The sequence below is a fragment of the Petromyzon marinus genome, chromosome 13 (genome assembly GCF_048934315.1).
Source record: "Petromyzon marinus isolate PM22_M1 ecotype Great Lakes invasive population chromosome 13, UKy_Petmar_22M1.pri1.0, whole genome shotgun sequence".
Classification (NCBI taxonomy): domain Eukaryota; kingdom Metazoa; phylum Chordata; class Hyperoartia; order Petromyzontiformes; family Petromyzontidae; genus Petromyzon; species Petromyzon marinus.
The window spans coordinates 11,227,659-11,248,312 of NC_133679.1; the positions used below are offsets into that span (position 1 = coordinate 11,227,659).

A 20,654-nucleotide genomic window follows, 5' to 3' on the forward strand; every position below is an offset into this window, starting at 1 on the left:
CAAATGCTGTGATTGAGCATCTATGAAGGCCGACACGGCACACGAGGTGGTGGGTGACCAGCACCACGCCCGGCCGCCTTTGTCTCCTGAGAGGCGATGTTTACACATCACACCAGGTACTCATTTGAGGCTGAGTAGACCTAGGGGAGGCCCAGAAGCTGTTCAGATAATCGTCACTGGTGTTGTCCGTAAGGGGAAATCGACCCTGAGTCGCCGGATTTGTAGAGCAATGCGCTAACCACTGGGCCAACGCTCCCCACGTCCATAAACACCCCCCCACACACACACACGAATACAAAGACAAATATCCCCTGTATAACCTTAACAGACTTTGGGGGCAAGTGCTGTTAGCGAGCACCTATGAAGGCCGCCATCTTACACGAGGGGGTAGTGTGGTCAGCACCCGCGTCCCACACCGAACTAAGTAATGCACTCATTTAAGCGTGAGTTGACCTAGGGGAGTCCCAGGACCGTTTCTGATACGCATCACCGACGTTGGCTGGACAAGTTCTGATTGCGCGCGTCACTCATAAAACATTTTTTGTTCGTGGCCATGAATCGAACCCAAGCGTCCGCGTGCATCGGGCAGTGCTGGGACCCACGGAGGCACCGTTCACCACCACCACCACCACGTTTACGTTGCGTGCCCACACAAACAAGGTCTGTTACACACCGTGGTCTTCCATAGACTGTTGGGGCAAGTGCTGTTAGCGAGCACCTATTAAGGCCGGCACCGCGCGCGAGGGTGTGGGTGAATTAATGTAGGGGAGGCCCAGGATTGGGTTCAGATCATCGTGACTCGTGTTGGCTGTGAGTGGGAATTGAACTCTTGTAGCCGGGGTTTCGTAGCGCAACACAAACCACTGCACTACCGCCCCCCCCCTACCCACACATTCAAACACTTGCATACATAAACACATCCATACACGCACACACATGTATATACTGCACATACACATGTACACACAAAAAAATGCATAAAGTAGATACATTCACATGCGTGCATACCAAGATTGCCACTGTTGTTACAGCCGACATAGACCGCTGGGGCAAATGCCGCTTGCAAGTGAGCGTCTGTGACGGCCGGAGTGGTGCACGTGGGAGTGGTGCCACTAGCGGTGCAGCTGTTTACACGCAGCGCTGGGCACTGGTTTTATGGTCGAGTCGACCTAGGGGAATATCCAGGACGGGTTCAGATTTCACTCGCTCACTGATCTAAAAACGTTGCTGGGAATCGGACCCGCGGGGTAAGGGGAGCGTAGCGCTAACCACTGCGCTCCCCACTCCCCATCAGTGACAAAGTTCCTCCTGCTGTGATATCGACTTGTTGGGACGAGTGCGCACTTGTGGGTTGGTGTGACCAGAACCACGCCCGGCCGCCTTTGTATCCCCAGTAATGATGTTTACACCTCGCACCAGGTGCAGCTCTCCATCAAAAACAAATATTGACTATATAACCTTTAACAAACTTTTGGAGCGAGTGTCCTGTTAGCCAGCACCTATTGAAACCGACACGGAACACGAGGGGGTGGGTGGCCATTACCACGCCCGGCCGCCTTTGTCTCCCCAGTGCTGATGTTTACACACCACACCGAGTACTCATTTAAGGCTGAGTAGACCTAGGGAAGACCCACGACCGGTTCAGATAATCATCAACGGTGTTGGCCGTGAGCGGGACTCGAACTCGGGTGGCCGGGTTTCTAAGCGCAGTTCGCTAACCACTGCGCCACCGCTCCCCGTCACGCGCACAGACGCAGCAGACGACACAGACAAGCGCGCCGTGCATCGCTCCGCGCTCTCAGCCTCTGCTCTCTCACGGTTGCTGGTGTCGTCGCCGTGGTTATTCACGGGGATGATCTCCATGCGCTGCTGCCCGTACAGGTAGTAGTCTAGCTCCTCCGCCGTGAACGGGCTGCTGGCCTGCACGAAGGCCCTCTCGAAGGGCCCCGCAGTCCGCACGCACGGTGGGCCCTCCTTGTGGCCGGCGCACGCTTGCCCCGACCCGGCCATGTCAAACAGCACCTGCTGTCCTCCACGCATTGGCACGACGGCGGCTGCTGCGGCGGCGGCGGAGCCGGGCATGCACGACTGCAGGGTCGGCTTGCAAGCTTGCAACTGGAGCTGCAGCAGAGTGGGCCCTGCTGCCGCGGCTGCGGCCGCCGCTGCCGCCGCTGCTGCTGCCGCCTTTGCCTCCTGCGTGGCCTCGCTGCCGCCCATGGCCAGAGGGCCGGGCTCGCATACGTCTGGGAGGTGCAGGTCGAGAGAGGCGCGGGGTGGTCCCGGGTCCTGTGCCGCCGGGAGGCCGTGTGGAAGGAGCTGCTGCTGCCAGTGACGCACGTAGGCAGCGTCCACCTTGAGGAAGGCCGAGGGGTAGCTGGCCGTGGGCTTCATGATATCCTGCGCGCCTTGCAGGGACCCGTCGGCCGCCGGGAAGGGCCAGATCTCCTGGCGGATGGCGCTGGCGGCACAGAGCACGAGATGCGGTGGCGGGTTAGAGTACACACGGACAAGAGTACACGCGTTCATGTGTGTGTGTGCACGTCTGATTATAGGCACACACATGTACACAGAGCAAACAAGTGTGGACGAGAGTACGCGTGTGTCTGCGCGTACGCGTGATCTTGTACACTCACACGCGTCGCAAAAAGTGGGAGCAAGAGCGCACGTAGGCAACTACACATGTGCGGACAATCTTAGTACGCGTGAGTGATTACACACGCACGCACAGATCTACATTAAACACTGTCGGGGCAAGTGTTGTTAGCGAGCACCCATTGAGTACGGCACGGTGCACGAGGGACTGGTGTGGTCAGCACCACCCCTGGCCGCCTTTGTCTCCCCGGTGCTGATATTAGTACACCGCACGGGGTATTAATTGTTGGACCGAATGGACGTAAAAATAAATATTGGTCGAAGTAAGTTGTGATTCCCAGACGCCACTGATGTTGGCCGGAGCTGGATATCGAACTTCAAAAGCCGGAGTTCGGGGCATAATACACCAACCGCGGGGCCACTAATCCCCACAACCCCCCCCCCCCCCTCCCATGACCTGAACAGACTGTTGGGGCAAGTGCTGTTCGTGAGCACATATGAAGGCCGGCACGGCACACGAGAGGGTGGGTGGCCAGCACCTCTCCAACAGTGGCGATGTTTACACATCGCACCAGGTACTCATTTGAGGCTGAGTCGACCTAGGGGAGGCCCAGGACCGGTTCAGATAGCCGTCGCAAAAGACAACGACAAACACGCACGTGGATAATAGTTTGTTTAACGAGACTTTAGCTATGGTGTGCATCAGGCGAATCCTGTGACAGCATCTACGTTCATTAAGAGAGTTTGGTCTTTGGGAAACGGGCGAGGAGGATGGTGGAGGAGACGAAAAGGGAAAATTTACTCGGATATAAATTGTGCACTTATCATGTGTTAAGCATGAGTTCGGACACGACACCAGCTGAACACGTGCTGTGTGTTGTGGGAATTCAAATGTACTCTTAAAGTGAGTCCGTGCATCTGTATATAGTTGATCGCTTTGCTGTATGTATAAAGTGCAGCACGCTTGTTCATAAACTTTACACATTACGTACGACAACCGTATTCATGCAAACACACACACGCGTACACATTCGTAGCTGTGTTGATATAATTTATGTTTTATATATTAAAAAAAATATTCCAGGAGATTATTGGTCATCAGACTACATTGCAACTCAGTCGGAGGTGCCCGTAAATCCCAAAACAAAAAAATACGCATTAGCAAAAGAGAATCAAACTGCAACTTATTGCGAATTCGCGACAATTTTACGCGCATAAAAAAGAAACTCACGTGACCATTTACCATAAGGAAAGTTTCGCCCGAGCTTCAAACACTGCAGTGATTTTGACTCTCGCTATCCAGCCACGCGGACGACGCATGCCCCTCGCAAATCGCGTTTAGCCCCCACGTTCATGGGTCACCCAACGGGGTTTTCTCAACTTTACCACAGATTCCTCTGTAACAAACGGACCGTCTTTACAACGTAACATACACAATCGCTCTGTTACACTCGACTGTACCCATTGCTTGCGCTACGCGAGTTTACGGAACAACGCGTACATTTCCAATGCGTCTCCAAAGCTCTCGCGGCGCTGTTTAAAAAACCGCCAGTCAGAACCGTCGTCACGCGCGATCGCGCTGAGCGACTTCGACTTTCACACGCGCTCTCGAAACACATACCTCAGCTCCATGCAGCCTCTCTGTGCCATGTTGGTCGCGCAAGACATCTCAAAACCCCCCACGGCGCGCTTCACGGATCGAGCAGGGCAAGTCGAGCCAGGGGTGGCCGCATGGCCGGAGCGGTCGCGGCTGCGTCGGCGGCTGCGGTGTCGGCGCTCGCTCGGTGCCTCCCGTACGAAATAAACACGAGGCGACACCGTGCGCGGTTTGTTCAAAGCGGGAATCAGTGGAGCAATTGAGCAGTGGCACCTCGGCTGTGGATAATGGAGTGTGAGGTGGATGAGCCACGGGCGAGGCGAGCGGTGAGCCGAATCTCGTGGGCACGTGCGCTTCGCGAGACGCGGCCGCTCTCTCCAGCCCACTCGCGCAGAACGCACTCCGCTAACTCATCTCCTCTCCACCCAGAACCCTCCCCAGCAGCAGCAGCAGCAGCAGCTCCGGTCCCTCCTCCGTCTCGCGCTCTCGCGAATCTAACCCCCGCCTCCCTCCCGAGTGCCCCCGCCCCACTGATCTTTAAAAAAAAAAAACTCTCTTCCCTGCTGCTGTTGTGTTCCGCCGTCTTGAACACGTTGTGGTGGTGCTGGTGGTGGGGGTACGCCAGCAGGGCAATTCAGGGTGGGGGGGGGGGGATGTGTAGCCCCTGAGCGCGTCTCTCCTCGACTACATCTCGCACAGAACCTGGCACTCGCTCGCCGCCAGCCCCGGGCAGCATCGCTCCACGGGGGCATTCACAGCAGCGGGCTACGCCGCGCGACTCGCCCGTCGCGTCTCGCGCACGCACTCGTGTTGTCGTCGAGCGGGTAGAGAGAAGGTGGTGTGTTGGTCGGCATTGTTTACGTGTCCATGTCGAGGTTGTGTAAGCGAGCCAGTGGACGCCTTCAGGAGTCGCCACATCGCACCGTGGATACCTGCAATGATGCGATCGAAGCGCGCGGTGGTCCGTGGAGGAGCAGAACCATACATACAGTCACTGGATACCAAATACAGGCAGGGCCCTCTTTGATAGTGCACTTAGATACACGCGGTATACACGTGGATTTAGTCGACAGTAGCATGTGTTATTGGGGGGGGGGGGAGCGGTGGCGCAGTGGTTAGCGCATTGCGCTGTTAACGGGGCGGGCCGAGTTCAACTTCTGGCCACGGTAGGCTAACATGAGTGGGAAGTGATATCTGTCATTGGGGCCGAGTGCCGCCTTCACCAGTCCGCACTGACTAGCGCGGTGAAGTATGGTCAGACAATCCCCATGACCGAAAGGCGTGGAGGGGTGGGGAGGGGGGGGTCATCAAGCAGTAGAGTGATAAGAGCGACCAGTCTATTGCGTAAAGTTTAGGAGACATTGGCTGGATCGTACTGTAGCCACCTTGGTGCAACTCTATTTGTGGTGCCTGTAAGATTGATGGGTGGGGTGATGTACCTACACGTGGATAGGGGGGGGCACGCGTGTTCTCACCACGTGTTCTCACCACGTGTTCTCACCACGTGTTCTCACCAAGTGAGTGGCAGCCTGCATCGTTCTACGTGCGCTGTTTGTTGTGTTTCGTGTTGTTGCCCTTTCCCCCGCACCTCCGATTAGCACGGTTGGCTACGTACGGTGTGAAAGAAGTTCAACGTACAGTACTTACATGCGTACTCTCTGGTTCTTTGGGTAAAGTCACGTAGATAGAAACAATACTAATAATAAAAGAAAACACGACGTTTCGGTCGCAACACAAGCGTCCGTCTTCCGGTGAAGACGGACGCTTGTGTTACGACCGGTGAAGACGGACGCTTGTGTTGGATTCCTACTTACATACGGTTGTTTTGGCGCGAGTGTCACTGAATACTAATTAGTCAGGCACGTGTTAACCCGCGAGCCCACCTAATACGACGTAACCTTCCCCCAGTCGTCCGTGCCGTTGACTCCCTATCCCCGTTGAAGTTCAGGAGGAAATCACCTTACGCGTCTTCCTCTGTCCATGACTAACACTGTGTGATTCCACTTCGCATTGTTTTGCATTGCGACCCAAAGACACTCACGTAGGCTCATAGACTCACAGAGAGTGAGAGAGACCTCCTCCCCCCGCACCTACGCAGACTCGCCAAGACACCTACCTACCTTAAAGTGCCCGTGGTGTGTCTGTAACGCGTCTGGTGATGCAGTTGCATTTAGACGCGAGATGTATCCACGTTGCATTGTATTTGCGTTCTCACCGAAATCCTCAGCAATGGCACGAGCGACGGCGCTTGCTCATTTAACCGGGCAGTTTATGAAATCGCGCACCGCGTTCGAAAGCCGCCGAACTTAACGTTTCACTTCCTCCTCTCGGTGGCAGTAGATGAAACGGGAGGATGTTCTCACGCGTGGCTGGTCGCGGCTGTGCCGTACATCTCGCTCGTGTAGTCTCGGCTGAAGAAGCTCCAAGCGCGTGGAGCGAAACGTCAGACATCACACATCTTCAGGGCGGTGACACGCCACCAGCGGTAGCGAGTTCGCCGCTTGTCGGAGAGGTTCACGGCTCGAATCCACCGGCCGCCCTGATTAACACTGCGGTGTGTATTAACCGTACAATTACTTACGCGTTGTGAAAAAAATATATAAGATAATAGGTGGTAAGACGTTCAAAGACCAAATAGAAACCTTTTTGGAAGGAATCAAGTCTGCATTAATCACACGTACTTGTGGTGAGCATGCAAACACAATCATTCTCTGATAAATAATATTCGCATTGTCTGATTGGCCTACACCAGGGTCCGGTCTCACAAGTGTCAGACCAGAGAGCGATGCCAAAAGGCGAACACCGTTGTCTGTTTCACAGCGAACCTTCACGGTCCCGTGAAGTCATTCGCAAGAGGAGGCCATTGTGTACCGGCGTCATGGTGCAACGGTCGTATTCGTTTGCACATGTGAAGATTACTCAGTTTAACACGTAGCCTTTCGCGACCAATATCATCAATAATACAGGGTTTGTTTGGGTTAAATCGCGTAAATATTAATGTGTCGTTAAACCCGCCACCGTCCGACGCAGCCAATTCGTAAGGTGTTTATTCTATTGACCTGACAAACTTTACAAATTGGCTGTCGAGTGGTGGTGGGTTTAACGACACATTTATATGTACGCGATCTAACCCAAAACAACCTGTATTATGGATGAAGATTACTCAATTGGAATATAAATGACAATCATCGCCTCTCCCAACCCAACTGCAAACATTTGGCAGGACCCTGCTGAAAAGAGAGTCGTGGGACTCTCAGTGAGGTGTCCGTGGGCATAAACACGTGACATAGCGGCGAACAAGCACGCGGTACCGTTCGAAAACGCATTAGAGAGCTCAACCTGCATTGCTTTTTAAAAATATTAACATGCACACCCACCTCTCTGGCCTCGCTTGTGTGCTGTGAAGAAAGGCCCTTGCACGAAACGTCGCCTATTATCTTTCAAAGGCAGTGTTATTGACGGATATGTTACGAGTTATATTCTTGGTTCTTTCGGTAACTTTACCGAAAGAACCAAGCATATGAATTCCTGCAGTCACGAAAGCTTTAAATCAAAATGTTACCAGTTAATTTTTTTATTATTATTTAGCAAGTTCCAGAATCACTTAGACCACTGATTTTCCAATGGGACTTTAGAGTGTGCTTTACGTTCCGTTAAATAACTAAACGTACATATTGTAGTATACAGGCGTTTGTCAATCCACCGCTGAATGAAGACCTGCCGATGTCGTGCCAGCCATGGGGGTTTATTTGACCATACTTCACCGCACTGATCAGCGAGCGTTGCTGAAGGGGTTAATGAGGTTCCACTCGTGGTTCAGGCATCGCTCGCCACTGCTGTCAGCCTTAACGGGGAATTGAACTCAGGTCGTCGGGGTTCACAGCTCAGTGCGCGGATCACTGCGCCACCGCTCCTTCATATATTAGGGCCTTTATATGTAAATAGAATCAATATGAGCTATCTTTAACCGATGCAAAAAATCGTGCTATACAAAGGTACACGTGAATGAACGGCGTCTGATAGGTCGCAGTGGATTGACCATGGTCGCTGCTGCTGCTGATGATGATGGTGATGATAAAACGCACACACACACACACACGCGCACACACACACACGCGCACACACACACGCGCACACCTTACTACACATAGTCGCCGCACACCTGCGTTAGCGGACCGGCGGGTCGCGCATTGAAAACCACTCGACCGCAAAAGGCCAAAACCCTCCCATCGGGCGCGTGCTGCGGAATGAAGCGACACGAACGGTGCGGCTTAGGGGAGGCGCACTGCACGGAGGTGATATTAATGCCCTCATACGCCTCATATTATATCTCCTAAAGTGCACGTCACGTTTACTTAGCGCCAGCATGAGACGAATATTGACATCGCGCTCCAGAAAGAATGTCCGGCAACCACGTGTGCCCTCGTACATCATCGTCAACAACAAGCAACAGCAGCAGCAGCAGCGTCTTCAGACAAGCGTGACACATCCACTGCGAGACGAGGGTCTCCCCAAAGCAGTCACCATCTCTCGCGATCCACACAGCATCTGCGCACTATTGCTCATTTTGTCGCACAGCATCCTTCTTGAATCCTATGCGTACTATAGGAAGAAGGGCGATTTGCCCAAAACGTCGCCGATTATGTTTTTCTAAAGCCACAGTGTTATGAACGCATTCTGTTGACTGTTTAAATGTTTTACCCCTTCTACGTAAATTGCAACGTTTTTGATTATGTGGTTTTTTTTTCGGTTGTACCACGCTGTTGTCCGGCATGACGTCCGACGTTTCGGTTACGGAAGAAGCCCTCCCCCCCCCACCCCCACCCAGGGCGTTGAGCAATACGTTGGACAAATTGTGCCGGACAACACGTGTGTGTGTGTGTTTGTTCGGGGAGCGGTAGTGTATCCGTTAGCGCGCTGCGCTACGAACCTCGCGACCGACGTTTGATTCCTGGTCGTGGCCAACACCGGTGACGATTATATGAACCGGTCCTGAGCCTTCCCCTAGGTCGACTCAGCCTCAAATGCGTACCTGGTGCGGTGATTAAACATTGCCACTAGGGAGACAAAGGCGGCCGGGCGTGTGCCGTTCCGGCCTTAATAGGTGCTCGCAAACAGCAGTTGCCCCAAACATTCCGTCAAGGCTATACGGGGATCTTTGTCTGCAACGCGACTTGCAACTTAATAGGTTTAGCAGCTACTCGGTGAGCTATTAAATACATTGATAAATACCACCCGACCTCCCCTACCACGGGCGACTATGAGATTCAAATATAATCCGTATACCGTAGTTGGCCACGTAACATTGCATATTGGCGCTATCCATACAAAGTATTACGCGCAGTGATTGCTCGTCACATGAACGCGCAGTGGACGATGTATGATTCATAGCAAAGTGGATAAGATCAGCGTAGCGGGCATATTGCATCTCTCACAAAGGGACTCACTAATTGGGCGATATCGACCCCGCTAAAAGGTAAAAACTATAGCAGCGGGCCGTGTGCTTTGGTTGGGTCAACTTTCTGACCAGGCAATTCATCACTTTGCCTAAGATTGATTAAAGGGAACTAAAATAACACAAAATCTGATCAGTCGATATGTAATGCCGCCAACTAAGGGCAGCGGATCGATGCAACAGGGCCACTTAGGAAAAAAATAATCGTATTATTCTTTGAAACAGGCGAATTGAGATGGGAAAAGATGATTTGGTATTTTGTGCGGCATGTGCCGCGTGCCTTGTAGTGCATTAATGGTGGTGGTGGTGGTGGTGAAAGTGGGGAAGGTGGCCGTGGCACCACCGTGGAAGGTCAAAGAGTGTTGATATCGGGGATGGGGCCTGCAGACTCCGAGCCTGAGCAGCTCGCGCCGGGCTCTTAATTGCCTCACTCAAATTGTCACCTCTGCTAATGAGCGATCGCGTCGTGCCGTAATAGGGCAAGCGGCACACGCATTAAGAGCTTGGGAGACATGCCTGAGTGACGCCGTGCGCGTGCGCGTGCATTTCACTTTCACTTGTTTTGCTATGATGCAGCTCGTTGTGCAAAGATCGCACGCGGATTCGCTGCTGCTGTGTCCTGGCGGGAGGTCTCGAGCCTCCCTTCTCTGATCATCTCGGCACCTTCACTCCCGTGGACACTTTGGGATGTTGCTTGTGTTTCACGGCAGGCACGCAATGCATGCATCCGCTCAGCATATCAATTGCCGCTGTCAACTAAATTAGATCACTTTTTAAAATACAATTATTAATTATTATTATTTTTGTTATCGTTTCCTTGAAGCATTTATGGATGTAATTTTTTCAACCTGTCATTCTTGCTTCTTGGCAATAATGATTTTTTTTTTGCACGGAACGTCGCTCGCGTGACTTACAAACAAATCATTAGTGCCCCCCCCCCCCCTCTCTCGCTTATGCGCTCATGTGCACATGAAATGTCAGCAGGGGAGCGGTGGCGCAGCGGTTAGCACGCTGCGCTACGGTCCCGGCGGCCCAGGTTCAATTCTCGCTCACGGCCGACACCACCGGTGACGTTAATCTGAACCGGTCCTTGGCCTCGCCTAGGTCGACTGAGCCTTCAAATGACTACCTGGTGCGGTGTGTAAACATCGGCACTGGGGAGACAAAGGCGGCCGCGCGTAGTTTCTGGCCACGGCCTTCATCGGTCCTACTCGTTAACAGCACTTGCCCCAACAGTCTATTTAGGCCATACGGGTGATCTTTGTCTGGGGGAATGCTGCCCAGTGACAACTACTTGTTAGTATTCATAGTTTGAATGGAGTTATTTTTGTTTTACTGATTCACAGCTCTTTCTCCAATCCACCGCTGGATAAAGGCCTCTCCTCCACGCCGTGTTGTTCCATGGAGGTTGCTTGACCATACTTCACCACGCTGGAGCGGTGTGTGAACGTGGCCACTTTGGAGACAAGGGCAGCCGGGCGTGGTGCCGGCCAAAGCCAGCCCGTCGTGTGCAGTAGCGGCCCGAGTAGGTGCTCGCTAAGGCTGGCCCAAAACTGAATTACTCCGGGCAAAAGTGAACGTATTACGGTGATGCGTATGTAGAACTCATGTATGTAGAACTCATGTATGTAGAACTCATGCATGTAGAACTCATGCATGTTGAACTCATGTATGTGTAACTCATGCATGTAGAATTCATGCATGTAGAACTCATGTATATATAACTCATGCATGTAGAACTTATGCATGTCGAACTCATGTATGTAGAACTCATGCATGTAGAACTCATGTATATAGAACTCATGCATGTAGAACTGATGCATGTAGAACTCATGTATGTGTAACTCATGCATGTAGAACTCATGCATGTAGAACTCATGTATATACAATTAATGTATGTAGAACTCATGCATGTAGAACTCATGTATGTGTAACTCATGTATGTAGAACTCATGTATGTAGAACTCATGCATGTAGAACTCATGTATGTAGAAGTCATGTATATATAACTCATGCATGTAGAACTCATGCATGTTGAACTCATGTATGTGTAACTCATGCATGTAGAATTCATGCATGTAGAACTCATGTATATATAACTCATGCATGTAGAACTTATGCATGTCGAACTCATGTATGTAGAACTCATGCATGTAGAACTCATGTATATAGAACTCATGCATGTAGAACTGATGCATGTAGAACTCATGTATGTGTAACTCATGCATGTAGAACTCATGCATGTAGAACTCATGCATATACAATTAATGTATGTAGAACTCATGTATGTAGAACTCATGTATGTGTAACTCATGTATGTAGAACTCATGTATGTAGAACTCATGCATGTAGAACTCATGTATGTAGAAGTCATGTATATATAACTCATGCATGTAGAACTTCTGCATGTCGAACTCATGTATGTAGAACTCATGCATGTAGAACTCATGTATATAGAACTCATGCATGTAGAACTCATACATGTAGAACTCATGTATATATAACTCATGCATGTAGAACTTATGCATGTCGAACTCATGTATGTAGAACTCATGCATGTAGAACTCATGTATATAGAACTCATGCATGTAGAACTCATGCATGTAGAACTCATGCATGTATAACCCATGTATCTGTAACTCATGCATGCAGAACTCATGTATGTAGAACTCATGTATGTAGAACTCATGTATATATATAAAACTCATGCATGTAGAACTCATGTATGTAGAACTCATGTATGTAGAACTCATGTATATACAAGTCATGTATGTATAACTCATGTATGTAGAACTCATGTATATACAAGTCATGCATGTAAAACTCATGTATGTAGAACTCATGTATGTAGAACTCGTGCATGTAGAACTCATGTATAAACAAGTCATGTATATATAACTCATGTATATAGAACTCATGTATGTAGAACTCATGTATGTAGAACTCATGTATATACAAGTCATGTATATATAACTCATGCATGTAGAACTCATGTATGTAGAACTCATGTATGTGTAACTCATGCATGTAGAACTCATGCATGTAGAACTCATGTATATTTAAGTCATGTATGTAGAACTCATGTATGTAGAACTCATGTATATACAAGTCATGTATATATAACTCATGTATATACAACTCATGTATGTAGAACTCATGTATGTAGAACTCATGTATATACAAGTCATGTATGTAGAACTCATGGATATGCAAGTCTTGCATGTAGAACTCATGTATGTAGAACTCATGTATATACAAGTCATGTATATATAACTCATGTATATACAACTCATGAATGTAGAACTCATGTATATACAAGTCATGCATATACAAGTCATGTATGTAGAACTCATGTATATGCAAGTCTTGCATGTAGAACTCATGTATGTAGAACTCCTGTATATACAAGTCATGTATATATAACTCATGTATATACAACTCATGTATGTAGAACTCATGTATGTAGAACTCATGTATATACAAGTCATGTATGTAGAACTCATGTATGTAGACCTCATGTATGTAGAACTCATGTATATACAAGTCATGTATATACAAGTCATGTATGTAGAACTCATGTATATGCAAGTCTTGTATGTAGAACTCATGTATGTAGACCTCATGTATGTAGAACTCATGTATATACAAGTCATGTATATACAAGTCATGTATGTAGAACTCATGTATGTGTAATGAGCGACTTCCACGACACGTCGTATAGACGGATACTTCTTCTTTATTACTCACACTGGGCTCCACACAGGCCAACACCTGTTCTTCCTCACACTGAGTACAACTCTCGTTAATAACACCCCCACTGGCTACACGGACAGCCGGTCACTCGGCGTGGTCCCACCGCCCTCACTAGGCCACGCCGCTGGCTGGCGGCGTGACGGCGGCGGCGGCGGCGGCGATGGAACCCACGCAGGAGATCTTCTACATGGCCGGACGAGGGAGAGCGATGTCGCTGATAGGACCCCGCACACGAGCCCCGAGCTCCGGGTCCGCTCCCCCCTTATATCCCCCCAGGCGTGGCTAGGCCCCGCCTCCGGCCACGCCCTCTCGTGGAACCTTCCAGCAGCCTCCCGGAGTCTCTCGGCTGGCCTCCACCTGTCACCTTTGCCCCCAGATGCACCTCCTTCGCTGATTGGTTGTTACTTCTGTGCCCGTACCCGTGAATTCCTTCCCATGCCAGCAGGTGTCACCCCGTCATGCCAGCAGGTGTCACCATGTCATTACACATGTATGTATGTATGTACGTGAGACCTAGCGATGACATCACCAGTTACTATTGAATGGAGTGTTCACGATGCAGGATTGTGACGGGTGGCGATGACTTGTGAGGGATCGGGGGGGGGCTTTATCTAGCAGTGGATTGATCATGGTTGCTGGTAATGATTATTTGTTTGCAGTATATCGTTTAGGAACAGAAATATATTTTGCGCGATTTGATGTACTGTATGTACGTTGAACTTCGTTCGCGCCGTACGTAGCCCAAACGTGCAAATCGGACGTGCGGGTTACTAATCGGCGGTGCGTACTGTGTGTAGCTTGTTAAGTGTTCTGCGAGTTTATGTGACGATATGTCTCAGCGCAACACCTGAGTTACGACAAGGCAGAGCATGTTAATGACGCCGCATGAAAGCATTTAGCTGCTTTTAGTTGGGCAGGTGATTCGATGCGTGTATTTACTTGAAATATAATGCAATAGATTTTTACCTTATCACGGGAAAACTGCAATTCAACAGATACAATACGAGACGTTCCAGCGTAGAAACAGTTGTACATGCAAATGCTAATGCCACTTAAAACAATGCTCATTGTGATGACATCATTATGACAGCGGCATTATACAATCGATGGTTAATTTACAACATTATTTATTATACACGGAGGGGGGGAGCGGTGGCGCATTGGTTGGCGCACTGCACTCTCAATCCAGCCCCGACAAACGGCACGGGAGGTGATATACGAACCAGTGCCGGATTATCCTCGTAGCAAAGGTAGCATATGATACGGGCACTTTCAAGGGCCCCGCGCTAAACGCTTTCAAGCTATCAATTCCGGTTCAGTGATTCCTGCACTTGCTCTATTGCTATAGTACTATGCCGCCTTCAACTTGAATGAACGACCGGGTGTTTAAGGTTAGCGATTCATCGTATTAGCTGGCTGTATAGCAAATAAAAAAAATGACAATTACTTTACTATGTAAGTTAAACATTTATGTGTTTTTATGTTTGTTTATTTATTTAGGGCCCCTTTATAATAATGCTACAGGCCCCGCACTAGCTTAATCCGGCACTGATATGAGCCCGTTCTGAGCGCCACATCTCCAATCACCAAGGTGGTGAAGTATGGTCAAACTATGCCCAAGAACGAAACGGCGCGTGGACGCCTTCATCCAGCAGTGGATTACCAATAGGTTGTAAATTCACGCGTATTCATGGACTGTAGACAACACACATCGCAGGATCGCGCGAGGTGGTGGCCGTGGGGAGATGCCTTCATACAGCAGTGGATTTACAAAAGCCGTTGCTTGTGATGATGATGATGACGGCGATGATATATAGCAGAATAACCAGGCTGTGTGTGTTCGTGTTTTGCTGTCACTTAAAGGACAAAGCAGAAACAATAATAAAACACGAACTTGACTTTTGTTACGCCGCGCGCGAGCTAACGCGCGTGAATGGCTGGGGGAACGTCACTCAGAATTCGCGTCGCTGTATCCGAAAACAAATCTCTAAAACTGCCATAAATCCTCGGGCTGACTCCAATTGTGCCGCTTAAATTAGGGCTGACGTCTCCGGTCGCGTTTTTCTCCCGTGATTAATAGCCGTTCGTATTACACACACACACACATACAAAATGTAGACGAGCTCTGAAAAAGAAAATCAATGTCTTTACCTCCCGGATTCATCATCTCTCTCTCTCTCTCTGTGGAGAAACGCGTTTAGCGTAGGCGTCCTTTCCTCCTCCTCCTCCTCCTCGTCCCTATGCTGGGTGACATTTTGGCTCCATCCCGCCAAGCAATTAAAACGTTTTCTCTCCGCCTTTTAATTAATTAATGGCCTCCTCTGGCCGCGACGCGCTGACAGAAGGCCAATAACGCGCTCGCCGAGGGGCTTGAGTGTGTGTCACGCAATTCTTGCATCTCTTTATGGACATCAATAAGGCGGAGGGCCTCGGCGCCGCGTGGTCGTCCCTAATTAATCTACGAGGACTTGGTGGACCGCTCTTAGAGCTGTTCCCAGTGTCAATATGTCAAGGGATATTTATGAGCCCCCGATGCCGTTGTCGAGATGTACCTAAAAAAAAAAACCAACCGTGCCCTCGGACATTGGAGCCACGGCGCCGATGTGACGGCGCTAGCCCACGTGAGTGTGCGAACCGCGCTCACAGCACTTGCCCCCAAAAGTATGGTGAGCCTGTAACGGGGAAGCTTTGTCTTTGTACTGCGCCGGTGACACAAATTGGGGGGGGGGGGTGGCGGGGGGCACGTGCGGGGGCATCTGCCAGTCATCTCAGTCAGTCAACCCATGGCACCTGGGTCTGTCCCGTAACCTTCTGCCAGCAGCGAGCCTTCGTCACTTCATGTGGCCTCAAGGTGCACCTAGCCTGGTACAAGCCACTAAGTGACGTCACCGCCACTTAGTGACAAACGGCAGTTGTTGTTGTTGTTGTTGTCGTGTTTGTACCTTGTTGTGTGCAAGCGATGAGCCGAAATGTTGCGTAAGCCCTTGCTGAGCATAGGGAATCACACAGGTGAGCGTTTAACAATCATGATTAATAGCCTCAGCGACGAGGCACTTGCGTGTCGGTGTAATGATTGCAACGACAAAGATCTTTAAGACTTTTTAATGGGGCAAGTGCCGTTACAGTCCTTGATCGTTTCACTGCTGGATGAAGGCCTCCCCACTTGTAGCAGGTTTAGGGTTGCGAAGGATCGGTTCAGATATCAATAATCACTCACGATAGATCGCTACACCCCCCCACTCCCCCCGTTGTAAAGGATTACTTATAGTATAAGACAAAGATCCCCCGTCTAAGCTTCACAGACTCTTGGGGCAAGTGCTGTTAGCAAACACCGATGCAGGCCGGCACGGCACACGAGAGGGTTGGTGGCCAGCACCACTCCCGGCTGCCTTTGTCTCCCTAGTGGCGATGTTTACACACCGCACCAGGTGCTCATTCGAGGCTGAGTCAACCTCGGGGAAGGTCCAGAACCGGTTCAGACAATCGTCACTGGTATTGGGCGTGAACTGGAATCGAACTCGGGTCGCCGGGTTTGTAGTACAGCGCACCCCTTAACCTGTATATAAGCTCGGGTGTCCCAGCGCTGTTCACTTGATACAGCGAACTTTGTTGTGACTGTTCCACCTGAAGACGGAAGCTTGCGTTGCCTCCGAAACATGGGCCTCCACTTCACCCTACAGCATCTGGACGCCCCAGCATCCTACGCCAGGATCCTGTTTGTGGACTTCAGCTCTGCCTTCAACACCATCATCCCTGCCCTGCTTCAGGACAAGCTCTTCCAGCTGAACGTGCCATACACCACCTGTAAATGGATCACAGACTTCCTGTCTGACAGGAAGCAGTGCGTTAAGCTGGGAACACAAGTCTCTGGCTCCAGGTCCATCAGCACCGGAACTCCTCAGGGCTGCGTCCTTTCCCCTCTGCTCTTCTCCCTGTATACCAACAGCTGCACCTCCAATCATCTGTCCGTCAAACTATTGAAGTTTGCGGATGACACCACCCTCATTGGGCTGATCTCTGGTGGGGATGAGTCTGACTATAGGTGGGAAGCTGACAATCTGGTGACCTGGTGTAGCCAGAACAACTTAGAGCTAAATGCTCTAAAGACAGTTGAGATGGTTGTGGACTTCAGGAAGAATACAGCACCACTCACTCCCATCACCCTGTTAGACTCCCCAGTAAAAATTGTAGAGTCCTTCCGCTTCCTGGGCACTATTCTCTCCCGGGACCTCAAGTGGGAATTGAACATCAGCTCCCTCACCAAGAAAGCTCGACAGAGGATGTACTTTCTACGACAGCTGAAGAAATTCAACCTGCCAAAGACAATGATGGTGCAATTCTATACAGCGATCATTGAATCCATCCTCACCTCCTCCATAACCGTCTGGTACGCTGCTGCCACTGCCAAGGACAAGAGCAGACTGCAGCGTATCATCCACACTGCTGAGAAGGTAATTGCCTGCAATCTACCGACCCTCGAGGACCTGCACACGACAAGGTCTATGAGGCGAGCGAGGAAGATTATGGCCGATTTCTCCCACCCTGGACACTCTCTGTTTCAGCTACTCCCCTCCGGCAGAAGGCTTCGGTCCATCAGGACCAAAACCTCACGCCATAAAAACAGTTTCTTCCCATCTGCTGCTGGCCTGTTAAACAAGGCCAAGGGCTAACACTGTTTTTAACATTTGATCTACATAACGACACGTTGCTGATATTAACTATGTTTCCCTATTTGTATTTTTAAATTATATCTTAAAGCTATTTTAAAATCGATATTTATTTAATTTTATATACTTCAGCCCCTTAGTGTTAGACTTTTAACCCTTATTATAGTAAGACTTGTTTAAAACTTATTTAAGATTTTAGATTCCTATATGTTGAATGTATGCACCATCCTGCCAAAGTAAATTCCGTGTCGGTGTGAACTTACATGGCGAATAAAACCCTTTCTGATTCTGAAACGTCGTGATTTCATTTAGTTGTTTTATTTTATTTTTATTTTACCTACGTGACTTGACCGAAAAAACAAAGAATCATTGCAGTCACGAAAGCTTCAAATCTAGAACCATATTGTTGTACACGGTTTACAACATTAACTCTTACACCTCCAACGTTTACTCCAAGGCAGGACACAAAATGTCTTGTGTCCTGCCCTGATGGAGTCAAAGATCAAGTGACTTCCTGTCCAAATGAGCATGGAGGTAGTAACCAGATAATCCCTGCGTAAGCTGTGGAAATTCCACGTTCCTATGACAGGGCAAAGTAAGTAAAAACATATCCTGAGTATATATAGAAATATCGCCCAACTTCACCGATTAAAAACATTTACGCGTACGCATGGACTCTAAAACACTTCCCATTATGCGTTCGTCCTCAGAAGCAATACCGTAGTTTAAGAACGTACAGACGTTTGTTTTTTTACTCATTTTGGCTACTAGGGGTTAGAGCTTGTGGGCTTTATACCAACACCACGTGACTGAGACACGTGCGCAGTGCGGGAAAGAGGCGCGCACGGAAGTGGTGAATAATAAAACAATGGGTGGGTGGGCCACGCGCGGACTCACCGCTCTCACCTGCTGCTGTGCGGCCCCGTTCCATTTTTTATAGTTCATAGTTCCATTTATTTGGTATAGCCCTGTGAGCCATTCGGGTCTTGAATCGGGTGCAACCGCAACAAACAAACAAAAAACATGAACAAGAAAAACATCTTCAAGTGACTATGCGGGGACCCCTGGCCTAAAGGAACTCTCCAGAGCTCCCTCGAGTGGAGGACCATCTGCCAGCAGCGGCGTGAGAAAGCAACTGCAGGGCTGCGCCTTTATCTTTTTGACATGTACCTGCGGCCCAGGTGTTTCTCAGCTCAGTCTAGGAGAAGCCTTTCAGCCCTCGCCGATGCCCCCTGTGCGTTGAACAGCCCCTTCACCAGTGCTGACATCCCTCTCGTTCTGCACCGTTGCACCCAGCTGCGCTCACCTTTGCGACGGAGTCGGCTACCTGAGGCTCACAAATCGCACGCCGGCTCTTTAAGGACTGCTTCGTGACTTGGTTTTTCTTTATTATTATTATTAAGGACCGCCACCGTCTCGTATTCACACGGCATCACGGCTCTGGAAATATTGAGGTTTTTTTTGTTTTAACCTAAATCGCAAAAGAGCACAAGGCTCTTCTTATTCTTGGTTCTTTCGGTAAAGTCACGTAGAAGGGAAACAATAAAATAATACAAATATAAAACAAGAAAAAAATATTATTTTATTGTTTTATATTTGTATTATAAAACAATAAAAAATATTATTTTATTGTTTTATATTTTTATTATTTTATTGTTTCCCTTCTACGTGACTTTACCGAAAGAACCAAGAATATGAATCCCTGCAGTCACGCAAGCTTTAAATAAAAATTTAAGGCTCTTCTTGTTATTTTCGTGTTAAATTAAGAATACTTTTCGAAATGAAGAAATTGCTTGTTGCAGATGAAGCTATTTTGGTTAAATACGCAACAGCCGCAAACATATATACGTATTAACTATTCGTATGATGTTCAAAATTATACCACGGGATAGTGTTCATAGTGCAAGGGGCGTCTGGATGTAAGCACAATGCAATGGACTGTGAACACTCCTTCTTAGCACGGTCTAACTATTATTGTTGCGTGGCCCGGGGGAGCCTTCATCCAAGTAGGGGATTGACCAAGGGGGCCATTCTCTCTTTATCCTTCACCCCCCCCCTCCCCATCAGCTGTCAAGAGGCCGCCACAGACGACGACGAGGAGGAGGCTACGACGCCTCATCCCCGTCCGGTCGCGGCAATCACGATCCTGCAGTCCCGCAAAAGTTTCCAGGGCGCGCAAGATCCTCGCAAACGTTGTCAATCCGTCGTTGTTGTTGTTGTTTTTGTTGCTTTCTGTTTACGCGGATCGGTCTCCAAAGGGCCCTAACGCGCACATCGTTGCGTCGAGTCGGCTGCGTAGAATGCAGCTCCTATTGTAGAATTTTACCCACCAATGTTCATCCGTTGCAGTGCCTCCACCCCCGCCGCGCCTAAGACGAGGCGTCACTTGCTGCACACGCATGAAGGAGGAAAAGAACATGCATCCGTGTGTAGCTCCAGGTTATCGCTTTCTCTCTCTGTCCCCCTCTCTGTCTTTTTTTTCAATAAGATCAGAGGAAACGAGAAGATGCTTGGTTTAGTCGGCACTTTGCTTCCTTCATCATTTCGGTTTTTTCAATTGTTTTGCTTTATGTGCTCACCCCCCCCCCCC

At 49.4% G+C, this 20,654-nt stretch overlaps 1 protein-coding gene across 2 annotated transcripts in view; it reads right to left on the reverse strand.

The window, feature by feature from the left end:
- PRDM6 (PR/SET domain 6) overlaps nt 1–4,678 on the reverse strand; it is a 63,016-nt gene extending 58,338 nt beyond the window's left edge. For both annotated transcript variants that reach the window (XM_032953509.2, XM_076066858.1), the window contains exons 1-2: nt 4,214–4,678; nt 1,818–2,458 (exon numbers count right to left, since the gene is read on the reverse strand). In XM_032953509.2, coding sequence (XP_032809400.2) covers nt 1,818–2,458; nt 4,214–4,260 — 688 coding nt within the window. In that variant the 5' untranslated portion in view covers nt 4,261–4,678. The remainder of the gene's footprint in view (nt 1–1,817; nt 2,459–4,213) is intronic.
- Nucleotides 4,679–20,654: the final 15,976 nt, after the last annotated feature.